At 38.4% G+C, this 13,030-nt stretch overlaps 1 protein-coding gene across 1 annotated transcript in view; it reads right to left on the bottom strand.

Moving 5' to 3' along the window:
- The window catches only part of NEIL3 (nei like DNA glycosylase 3), a 53,184-nt gene extending 40,553 nt beyond the window's left edge, over nt 1-12,631 (bottom strand). The window contains exons 1-2 of the mRNA XM_003899387.5: nt 12,354-12,631; nt 258-370 (exon numbers count right to left, since the gene is read on the bottom strand). Coding sequence (XP_003899436.2) covers nt 258-370; nt 12,354-12,509 — 269 coding nt within the window. The 5' untranslated portion in view covers nt 12,510-12,631. The remainder of the gene's footprint in view (nt 1-257; nt 371-12,353) is intronic.
- Between the last annotated feature and the right edge of the window lie 399 nt (nt 12,632-13,030).

Raw genomic sequence — 13,030 nt, forward strand, 5'->3', positions numbered from 1 at the left:
AGCAAAACAGATGTGTTGCTCTACTACATCTTGGGAAGCTCTGTAAAATGACTGTCTTCCAAGTAATGATGACATCAGAATTTATTCTTCGGCTGCTTATTGATTTCCATGATAGAATCGCAACCTCTCATATTGGAACTCTCTTAAAAACACAGTACTTCCTATATGATTAAATGTGACACCCAGCAAGCTCCATCTAGCCTTCTACGCATCTTTAAACTTAGAGAGATAAGATGCATTGTACAGGCTTATCTTACCGGAAAGCTTTTGGTCCAAAGTACATAAAGAGCTCCTTCCCCAAAGTTTCCACGCCACTGTAAACGTACCCATTAAACAGGCTGCTGGCATCATTATTATTCAGTGCAGAAGCCTAGTAGAAAATACATATACACACATAAACACATACACACACACTCTCTAAGCAAAATTATAATTTAATTCTTAAATGTGTTTATATTACTTCATGCCCAGCTGCATTCCAATGAGAAGAATAATCTCCAACAAGTCAGGTAATGTAATCCGCTGTTTACATACATTTTGTCAAATTACTATGCAGTCATTTAAAGAGAGAGAGAGGCCAAAAAAATTAAGTGAAAAAAAGTAATTGGCAGACAATCAAAATAAAGTTTCTTCCAGGACCATACAGCTCTGTGCATATGAAAAGAAAGCACAGGAATACAACATGAATGTTTTAAAACGAAAAATTGGAATACAGGTTCTTCCATTTCCAGAAGTATAGCCAAGTTCCCTCAAAGACAAAAACAGCTACAAATGATAGATGATAAAATATGAAAACAAAGTATTTTTAACTACACCAGTGAACTGTTAAGCTAGTATGAGATAATAAAAGGTCAAAACCTAAAAGTGGGAGAGAACCCTGAGAGGTAGTAGGGAGAGTCCTGAAGCCAGCATGTACCCTAAGGGCATTGATTGAAACTAAGGAATGAGAGCTTCAATCTTTATGTCTTGTGAGGGTGCAGGAGATCAGAGATAAAAACCTGGGGCCCCCTGAGTAAGGGTATCTAATTTGAGACCTGTCCTCTTCCAACCACAATGTTAAGAATAAAGAAAAAATCAACTCATATTCCCTTTCCCCCATCAGCCTTGCACAACCAAACAATACATTGTTAGAATTACAACACCTATGCAGAATCCTATAAGATATTTGAGGAAATTATAAATGTGAATAAACAGAAAACAAAAATATAAAATACAGGTTCTTCTGTGGGAGAAGAAAAGAAAGGGAGTTTGGTTTAGATTTTAGTAATGCCCTTCTTCTTAAACTGGGTGTTATGTATACTGGTGTTTCTTATGTCATTATTTTTTATTATTTAGATATGTTTTACAAACATTATTTAACTTAAACTCAAAATGTAATAAAAAATGTAAAACTTAAGACATGCATAACTATCATATAAGATAAAACAGGGTACACAGAATTACATCTATGTATTAACTCAATCTAAAGTAATATCCGCATTGACCTCTCACTTCTTCTTTGTTTTTCTCTAATGGGCCTAAGGATCCTCAGAAGATTCTGAATGAAACCTTGGTAGGCAATGGGAGTGGGGAAATGTCAAGATATAATTATGAAACAGCTTTAGATATAGAGTCTAGAAACAAGTCACAATTTTTCCTCAGTTTAAAGTGAAATGATATTGTTCAGTGATTCTCAAACTTTTGGTTTTACAGACATTTGTCATTCTAAATGCTTAAGATGGCATGTCCACTCTATTCTTTATTTCACTAAATTGGACTTTGTTAAGATACAATCACAGTATTTAGCTCAAAGAGAGATAACAGGGAGATAAAGAAAAAAAGATAGAGATGAGAGACATTATTCCACTAAACCCACTCAAGGTTGAAATAGCTACAGTCAATGCCAGAATTTTCCAACTGCCTACAGTTCAGTCGATTAGCTTTATATAAAACCTTCTTTGTTTAAGGACTGGAGAATCAATCACTGGCTTAGAATGTCAGATAAATGCACAGGAGTAATTAAAAATGACAGCAATCACTTCCTGCTCTGCACAAAAAAGAACCTGTTGGAGACGTAAGTTTTTGCCACCATGTCCTCAAAGCTCAGTCTTTGGTTTCCCTTTCTGGGATGAACTCCAGTACCTATCAATAATTATCAAGCACTGGGAAGGTAGGCTTGAGCACTCAGTGAGGAAAAAACACATTTGCCTTGTTTTCATATAAGTCAATCTTTTAAAGCCCTGAATTGAGAAGCACCAAGAATCTTGATGCTTTTCTCCCTAACAAGGGACTTTAAGTCACTCAAATACACTTCAGGCCAAGTATAGATTATGATAGTGGGTTTTAAGGTAGGTTTCCATGACAACCAATCAGTATGTAAAAAGTTCTTATAAACTACCCAGGACACTTTTAAGATGATGATATACAAAGCAGATATAGATTTTCGTCTCAATATAGATTAGGTTGTACATTTTCAGGATCTCAGATTTAAGTTCTTATTAACATTTTGAACCCTCATTTATAAGTCAATGATCAGAGCCTTGTTTTCCCACCACTCCAATGTCAACAATCTCTTATCTTTTCCCAATATTCTTTACTAGCAACTTGTTTTAGCCATACCCTGTGAAATCTTCTAGTTTTTCTTAGAGCTCCCAGCAGAGGCCAGGTGATGAATGTTAACCCATTTTATACACACACACACACACACACACCCCCTTCTCTCTCTCTCATATATAGTAGCATTCCCTACTTCTTGGGTAGGAAAGAATTTGCTACTACTGCCACTCCTGTGCTTTAATCTCCTTTACCCCTTCAAGTTTTATAGGTTAAATCTGATGCAAAGACATAAGAATTACACATTAGACTTTGGAGACTTGCGGGGAGGGACAGAGGGGTATGAGGGATAAAAGACTACACATTGTGTATAGTGTGCATTGCCTGGGTGATGGGTGCACCAAAATCTCAGAAATCACCACTAAAGAACTTATCCATGTAACGAAACACCACCTGTTCCCCCAGAAGCCTACTGTAATAAAAATAATAAATTTAAAAAAGTTAAAGCTGAAACTCAACATCTATCTAATGTCTGATAGGCCAATTATGAAATTCTGTGTCAGCTGCCACATCACTGTTTCTCACTGCACCTGACTGGCTCACTTCCCTTCTTCCAAGATGGGAAACTATCTGGCTGGCCTGCACTCACTACTTGTCTTCTCCCTGCCTGGACCTTCTTTCTACTACTTAGTTCTGACTTTACCAGGTTTTATAATGGCTGCTAGCAGAGAAGTAGAGAAGTAACCGTGAAGTAGACAGTGCTGTCACAACACCTAATAAGATAGTACATGAGTCCCAAATGTCTCATGTGAAGTCTGCTCACATCACCAAGTTAACAACTTTGGCAAGAACTTACACCATTTAGTTAAAAACACCAAAAGTCAACACCTATAACAGTTCATGTTATTCACTTGGCTTTGTCTACAACAAAAGTGGCACGTGACATCTGGAAAGATGATCCTCCTCCCCGTTAAAAATGGCTGTTTACTTGGATAAACTCATTTTAGAGAAGTTTACTGACCTTCCACTATGTCTCAGGCCTTGTTCTAGAGGCTCGGGATGCATCCATAAATAAAACAACTAAACCAGCTGCCTTCATGGAGTTTATGTTCTAGTAAGGGAAAAGAGTAGGCAATAAATACAATAACACAGTATGTTAGGACATTTGGAAAAGAGATGGAGACGTAAAGGAGAGATCAAGATTGGGGGAGGGTGCAACAGGTTGCAATTTTAAAGGAGCAATCATAATTTCATCAAGGAATTGAAATTTGAGCAAGTTTTAAATAAGTGAGCCATGCTCCAGGCAAAAGGAATGACAGAGCAAAGGCCCTGCTATGCATGGCCCAGAGAGCAAGAGGAAGAGTAGTAGACAGATTTTCTAATTTTACTCTATCAGTTCTGAAAACTCTGCCAATTTCCCGGGGAAATTTTCTACTCCATGAAGACAACTACCCCATTATCAAAACACCCAAATCGAATTCAGCAGTACTGCCCCACTGAGTTTTGTTGTAATTGCCAAACGAAAATATCTACAGAAATAATAAGTGTAAAATTTTTTGAACCATTGAACCTCAGACCACCATATGACATACATTTCAGGTGAGATCAGTTGAAAAAACAAACAGGAAAAACCTGACAAAAATGAGGGTTCTTAATGGAAACCTCAACTTCTTTTTACCCCAATATTAAAATGCTTAGGACTCCTAATAATGTTTATTAGGAAGAGACACAAAACCAGCCATCCTGATTTCTACCAGAGATTTTCCCCCAGGGAATTCCTATGTGATAAATGAGCCTATAAGGTCCTGCCTCAAGATTCTGTAGAATCTACACTGTGGGGAATATGGTTCCATGTACAGTTTATGAAAAGCACAGCTGAAACATCTCCCATAACCAATGCTGGGGGATAAGCATTTTTTTAAAAAGTTTTTATTTCCAGGATTTATGCCTCAAGGCATCAAAGGTTATCCTGGAGCAGACAACTATATCTGCAAATCTGCTGTCATCTATCAGAGATTTTAGCAAGTTCTAACCATGGTGGATGGGCACGGTGGCTCACGCCTGTAATTCCAGCACTTTGGGAGGCTGAGGCAGGCGGATCACCTGAGGTCAGGAGTTTGAGACCAGCCTGACCAACATGATGAAAACTCTACTAAAAGCACAAAAATTAACCGGGTCTGGTGGCACATGCCTGTAATCCCAGCTACTTGGGAGGTTGAGGCAGAATTGCTTGAACCCAGGAGGTGGAGGCTGCAGTGAGCCGATCTCTCAACAGCACTGCAGCCTGGGTGACAGAGCGAAGACTCCATCTAAAAAAAAAAAAAAAAGTTCTAACCGTGGAAAATGATGTGGCCATTTAGCAAACAAAGTTTTGGTGGACAGTGCTTCAAACCTTATGGTTACTGGACCACTTATTAACAAGAAGAAAGGTAATACGTTCCCTTGTAAATAAATTCTCTTGTGAAAGGAAAAAGAGTCAAAAATACAAAGCCCCCAATATACTTAAATGCATGAGACCATTATATATTTTCACATGGCTGTCAATGGAAATTGACATATGTTGTCCTAGCTGACAGAGACTCAAAGAGAACCTCCAACTAAAGTCTTAAAGGTGTAATACATGTCTTGTTTGTTCTACTGGTGTTTTACTCTATTCTCTGCAATTAAAAACAACATACGATACAATCTTTAAAAAAAATCAAAACTCTGAAATTATAAATGTTGAAAAAAGAGGTTTATTGCCTGATGAATGTTAATATTGTAACATACGTGTTGACAGAAGAGCAAGTGAAGGAATTCACAGGTAGATACTAACTTATAGAAAAACATTAACCTAAAAATATCAAATGACTTCAGTGCAGCAGAAACTCTTCTAGCTCCAGATGCTATATGACCTTGGCTTGAATATGTTTAAGAATTCCTTTTTTCATACCTGATGGTGTTTGAGTATTAAAATGAAACGTTAGTAAAACCTCTCCCTTGCTCACATATATGGTTTGTAATTCTCTCTGGGGCTAGGGTTTCCCCACCTGGACAGCAGGATAATCTTGAGGCTTTCTACCTGCCACATTTCACATAGTATTTTCTAAACCACTGTCATAGTACTTACTATACTGAATTATTATTTGTCTGTGACTGGCATTTCTCCCCCATCGGTCTATAAGCTCTCTGGGGACAGTAACAAGTTTAGCTAATATCCTCGATGGCTTTACACAATGCCTGGGGTTCAGTGAACATTTGTGGGATTAAATAGATGCCTCCTCCTTTAGCTCTGAAAACCAAGTGTGACTTTAAAATATACACTTATTGCTTCCCCTCCCACCATCCCCATCCTGCTTGACTTTTCCCAAGATATCTTGGCAAAATCTTCTACTCTACCATCTACTTAATCTCCTTTTAAAATTCATTAACATCCCAATATCTTATTTTCTAATTACCTGTAATGGAGTGAGAACATAAGGGGACCAAATTCTCATGACTACTAAAAGTCTTAACGGAAGTAAAATACTCTACTTACCAGAATTTCCCATAAAATTAAAAGAACCATATGGGAAGGTTTAGGGAGGAGTTCCTCTGTGTTTAGCCACCAGTCCTAGAATGCCTGGTTTTTATTTGACATGTTTACTTAGCATTTAAATTGTTGCTCTAAAAAGATCTAATCCAATACAGTAGTTCTCACTTATCCAAGGTTTCACTTTCTGTAGTTCCAGTTACTCGCGGTATATATAGTCCCATAAGGTATTTTAAGACAGAGAGAGATACTGCATTCATTGAACTTTTATTACAGTATAACTGTTCTATAAAGAATTACTGCTATTAATCTCCTACTGTACCTAATTTATAAATTAAACTATCATAGATTGTATGTGTAGGAAAAAAGATAGCATATATAGAGTTCGATACTATCCATGGTTTCTGGCATTCACTGGGTGTCTTCAAATGTACCTTCTGTGGATAGGTGGTACTACTGTGCTTAATTTTGGTTTTGAAATGTCATATAAAGATTTTTTTATTCAGTTGTCTATCATGCGGATGGTTTACCCAAGTCAGCGGATTCCTGGTACTCTATCATTTCTAAAATAATCAGCTCTGGATAATATACTTGGGATAAAATAAAATGTTCAATTTATGATTGCCCATTGCAAGCACCGGCATAGATCTTTCACTGTTCTTTTAAAACTCCATCTTAAGGTAAAATTTTGGTATACAGGTAATGATTTGTTCTACTTGTTTTAATAGCTATTGTGTACAAATTGGGCAAGGCTTTTGCAATAAACCTAAGATTTATAAGATACTCACTTGTCCCACCATAGAATCTAGGGTTATCACTTCTCTCTACAAGCTTTTGCTGCCCAAATTCAAAAACTAATTTCCATAAGCCTGTTATCTTTGCTATAACTATAGACAATTGCCCAATATACACTTGACTGTCTCATGTTGACCCGTATAATCCATTACTGTATTATTTGAACATTTCATCCTTTTTATTTTTTTCTGAAATAAAGACGAAAATCTCCTTTGACACAATTTTAAGTATGATTGAGAAGGGTTCATCTTCCCATTTTCAAGTGGCTTAATAATATGAAATCTTCAAAACAACATATATTTTCAGAGACAGCACATGATTTATTGTGCTGATTACCATTTATCCTGCCTATCCATGGGTGGACAAGGAAGATAAACTTTTCAGAGCAGAATAAGACTTTTCCATAGATAAATGTTTCAACTCGAGTGCAGTTAAGTATTTTCCCTATAGAGAAGAAAATACCATATTTACTTTCATAGTCTCTCCTCTTTTCCTCACATGCTTTCCCCCCCAATACAACGACACTTTTTAATCAGAGATCACTTATATACCAGTCTAAGTCATCAAAGAACATAATTTTAAAATGATTTCTAAACACCAAAATAGGGGTCCTCAGGCCTAGTCATCAAAACATATTCTACAATTTTCTAAGTGCAGGGCCTTCAAGCACTTACTGAGAGATTAAAGACTTTGTACCTTATCCGAAGGCATCAAATGATTACAAACCCTTCATAAAAATAGGGTGTTCCTCAGATAAATGGGTCTGGTGAGAAAGCTCTGATCTAGAAGAAAAAGGAACAATTCCCAGGATGTTTATTTTGCTAGGCACTAAGCTAAGAATTTTATATGCTGCTTAATTTAATCCTGACCAAATAAGCTAAGATGTGACAATAAGCATCCCCAGACGAGGAAGTAACAAAGAAATGGGAATTCAAAATCAAGATGAGAGATGTTCTTGTCTCTACAGCATACCAAATATGTTCATCTTGGATAAAAAGCTACAATGGCCATGGAAAATCACCTCCCCTTTTTCCTCCTTTGTAAGAATGTTATCTGTTCTCTGTTATCCCTTGTTTCATAACTCCATAGGATTCTGGATACTGATAATGATGATCTTGAGTCATTAAGGAGAAATCATTATCAGTATCCATTTAAGAAGGTAAGGAAGTATATAATGCATGCTCTCTAAATTATTTAGGTATCCCCTTCAATTGCTTAAAGAAATGAGCCTCATTTTACTGGAAAATGAATCTCTGTAGATTAGCTCATTTCTTTAAATAATGGCAATAAAATGAGCCATGATTTTTTCCCCGCACTTTGAAGAAGGAAAATTTACTACATGGTTTATATTCTGGTAGTAGGAATTTCCATATAGCATGCACAACAAAATATACACATTCTCATAATGAAAGATTCCAAATGGAATTTATTTCTAAATCTTTAATCATTTTGCACTATTCAAAACCTTGCTCTTCTCCATCCATTCAACTTTTATTAAATGTCTCCTCAGTTCCTGACACTGTGAAGCATATATAAAGACACATAGCTGGCATATTAAATACATGTACCAAATTTTAAGGAGTGATGGAAATAACCAGACCATGTTTCAAATAAAATGAATGCTTATAAATAAACTGTTTCATATCCTGTTTTGTGAAATTGAAAACACATGCAGATTAAATATTTCACTAAAATATTGTATCCACCCAACAATTAAAATCAAAGGATTGACTTTTCAAAGCTCATTAACCAGCTATGTTCATTTATATTCCAACAGTGTTTCTTACCATAAGGTTCCACAATCTCCAGCAGAGTTTTATGCAATTTGCTTGCACTGTTGCACAATTTTATGCTGACAAGACAGTGGATCATAACTCAGAACAATAATATAGTGCACCCATGACTAGCAGATGCTGGGATCTTCTATGGCTAGGTTTTCTCAAAATGAGGATCAGTTGTCACAGGGAGACATGCATTCAAGTGTGTTCTCGATAAACTTTACACTGGAACAAAGAAGAATGCTATATGACAGAGTAACACTTCATTGCGGCAATAGCTACTGAAGTAGTGTTTTTTGGTTTGTTTTTTGGTATGATTATCTGAGGTTTAAATATTTTATTTTGAATGCCCATTAAATATTTCTTTAGCTCTCATTGGTAACTTTTTCCATGTTTACTGCACTGTAAAGACTGCAGTATGCAGTTATTAAATTATTTTTAAATGCTGCCTTGTGAAAACTAATCATTGCAAGCCAGTAGCAGAAACATTTAAATAGCTTTAACTCTTTGGCATAAATGCCTAGGAGACATGGGATCATCTGTTACACTAATGATCTTGCCAGAGGTTTGTGACAACCTACCATGTTTTAATGAAATTTACTAAGGATCCCTCTAAAATGCAAAAGACTCTTCATGTTTACAAAAGGTTATAATTATGTTTTTTTTTTTTTGATCAAAGCCCCAGAAGATGAAGCCATAGTAAATTATTTAGAAGTTTACCAACAGCCTCAAAGAGTGTATTCCTTCCATGTTGATTTTAAAATCCAGTGTCCATAGAACCAGATTCCTGATCCTAATCATAGAGACCTATTCTAATTTTTAATGCCTCTTTCTATTAAGGTATCAAAAATAATACCTTTAAATGCCGGGCTTTTTATGTGTGGGGTATAACTTACTGAATATTGCTGCCAAGTGATGTTAATAATTGCCTAACCAGTACTGAAGCATTTGTATTACATCATCAGGCTGCACTCTTTTGTGCAATCCAAACATGGTGATGGAAGCTGTTAGAAGAGAATTATCAGAATAGACATAAGAGATTTCACTAAACCGAACAAAACTAAAAATGGTAGTAGACACAGCTAAAAATCCAAGGTTGCACTTCTCTATTTAATAAATAACCACTACTACATACTGAGCATTATGGTGTTCCTACCATTGTATGCTAAAAAGCAATAAAGATCCTACTGAATCTTTTATGGCTGAGAGGAGCTACGGCATGTTAAGAGGGTAGGCTTTGGAGTTTTTTTTGTTTTTGAGACGGAGTCTGGCTCTGTGGCCCAGGCTGGAGTGCAGTGGCCGGATCTCAGCCCACTGCAAGCTCCGCCTCCCGGGTTTACGCCATTCTCCTGCCTCAGCCTCCCGAGTAGCTGGGATTACAGGTGCCCGCCACCTCACCCGGCTAGTTTTTTGTGGTTTTTTTGTATTTTTCAGTAGAGACGGGGTTTCACCGTGTTAGCCAGGATGGTCTCGATCTCCTGACCTCATGATCCGCCGTCTCAGCCTCCCAAAGTGCTGGGATTACAGGCTTGAGCCACCGCGACCGGCCTGGCTTTGGAGTTTTAAAGAAAAATCAAACCCTGGTGTAGCCTCTTACTAGCCATGTGATCTTGAGCAAACTGATTTAAATTCACTCTGAGATTCATATGCCTCATCTGTAGAATCAGGTTAATCCTTTATCATAGGGTTATCCTTTTTCATGACTGAATGAAATATAAGAGCATCTCATGCCTTACCATCAGAGATAATCACAACAAAACTTAAAAGGAAATGTTTAAGCTATTTTTCCTAAATACCAATGAGGTGATATTTATTTAAAACATTGACTCTCACAGCAGAAAGCATATCCTACTCATCTTCATATCCACAGGAGCTAGCATAAAACCTAACACAAAATACGCTGTGGTTGAATCATGTAAATGATGATATCTCTAAGCATATTCATGTCATATCCACTGCTTAGCCCTCCCATCTTTACTTCTAAAATAGTGATTCTCTTGTCTTCATCTCCACCACCAGCACTTGACACCAAATTTGTCACCTGGATTTCTGCAGTTGTCTCCTAAATGAGAGGGCAGTGTCTACTCTGGCTTTCTTTCAGTCTTTTCTTTTTCCTTTTCCAGTCTCTGAGCTGTATAGCTGCTACTCGCCCTGCACACCTCAGCCTTTTTTTTTTTTGAGACAGAGTTTCGCTCTTGTTGCCCAGGCTGGAGTGCAATAATGCGATCTCAGTGCACTGCAACCTCCACCTCCTGGGTTCAAGCGATTCTTCTGCCTCAGCCTCCCGAGTAGCTGGGATTACACGCACACATCACCATGCCTGGCTAATTTTTTATTTTTGTAGAGATGGAGTTTCTCCATATTGGTCAGGCGGGTCTTGAACTCCCAACCTCAGGTGATTTGCCCACCTCAGCCTCCCAAAGTGCTGGGATTACAGGAGTGAGCCACTGCACCCAGCCCACACCTCAGCTTTGCTACTTCCCTGGGGAAGCCTTCCCTGATCCTCCTACAAGCCCTTAAAGAACCATGTATCTCTCCTTCACAGAACTTAATTTATATTTCTTTAGGCGATTATTTAATGAATGTCTTTGTATCTTCCCAACTAGAGTATAGGCTCTAAAAGAGGAATTATTTGTTTTTGCTCCCCAGGTGCCTTGAGTACTCAAATTTTGTTGAATGAGTAATTTTCATAAATATTAATATTCTTAAGAAACCATATAAAATCCATCTTTGGTACCCTGAAACGATTTTAGAAACACTGTAACAATAATAAAAAAAAAATAGGTACAGAGTACTTACTGGCATATCAAGTCAAAATAAACAAAAGGGCAATTGGAAGGAGATGTAAAATTTATTCTTTTTTCCCAAGTTTGAAAATATATTTTCTTAGACTTAGAACCTCATTTCTTTCAAGTTGTAAGCATATGCTAATTTCATAGCAGGCAACTTTTTCTTCTAGGACCAAAGGCTATGAGGAAGCTTTGCAGAAGAAATTGAAATACAGCAATATTGCATGTATCCATGTATCCATGAAATACAATCATCCACACATCTAAAGGGCTTTTAAAACATGATGCCTTAATCAAAATATTTTTAGTACAAGTTCTGTCCAAATGAATACCACATCGACTGCAATGAATGCCTGAGTGGCAAAAAGTTGTGCTCGTTTACTTTAAAAAGAAATAAATTCACTTAAGGGAACCAGAACTGGGTTTCATTGCCCCTTTATTAGATGGCAATATGAAGCTGAGTGAGAAGTTAGTGCTACATTTTCTACGTGTAGTTTTAGAATTATATACTAGTTGTGATATACTTACCAATTGCAGAATATTAGGCAAGCAAGAAACTAGAATTTTATGCTAAAAGCTTAAAATGGGACGAAAAAACAAATCAGAGGTAGCAGAGATTTGATACTATCAACAGTAAAAAATGCAGCTGTAGACGTGGGAAACCATGTGGGTATCATAAAGGAGTTAAGTAAGGTGACTCGGATAAAACACCTTCACTGGATTCCCCTAGGGCATCTTGCTCAGGCAGCTTCTGCCCAGAGCGCTAGCCCTTCTCTCCTGCGCAGGCGCCCTAGGACAGACTTCTCCCTCCAGTAAATTGACGAAAAACTTTGGGAAACGAAACCTGGGCCAGAGCAAAGAGATGACACTTTAAACCTTGGAACCCTGATGGAGTCTTTATTCCACTTCCCCGTGCTGACTGCATGGCCGGTTACAGGAGTAGCTCACCTGCGGGGAGACCACAGCCGTGGAGGCTGCCAGCGGCAAGGCGCGGCCCTGCAGGCTCCGCAGAGCGCTTCCCCGCACGCCGGTCACCGCCTGGCCCGGGAGCACCCGCGCGCGAATCTTCTCTCCATTCAGAGTACAGCCTGGTCCTTCCACCATCTCTGTGGCCGGCACCCGTGGCCCACTGCTCGCAGGACCTGGTGAGAGTACTGCTATGCAACTCAACCTCTGCGCGGGCACTGACTGCTCGCAGAGGAATTCAAATCTGGCGCGCGCCTGGCCCCGCCCAGGCCCGGCCCAGGCTCGGCCTAGGCCCCGCCGAAGCAGCGTCCTAGCTGTTGGGGGGGTCGCTCCCTACGGCGCATGCGTTATGGCTCAACCCCACCCCCCGCCGCCGCCCTAGGTCTTGCTATGAGTTTATTAAGAAAACGCAAACGCGCGTGGGGCGTGGGGCGTGGAGGACAACTAACTAGGCTGACCTGTAAAAGCAGAGGAAATTGGGACTCGGAAAGTTCTGAATGTATTTTCTGTGCGTTAAAGTTTTGCCCTTGTCTTTGAGCTACTTAGTATACACACATTTTCTGATCTGGCCCTCTTAATCTGTACTTGTCTGGGACAGGACAGATATGTCACAGACAATCCAGTTTTTGGCCCTGTTTTTGGTATGCTATATTTGGACG

The sequence above is a fragment of the Papio anubis genome, chromosome 3, assembly GCF_008728515.1.
Source record: "Papio anubis isolate 15944 chromosome 3, Panubis1.0, whole genome shotgun sequence".
Classification (NCBI taxonomy): Eukaryota; Metazoa; Chordata; class Mammalia; order Primates; family Cercopithecidae; genus Papio; species Papio anubis.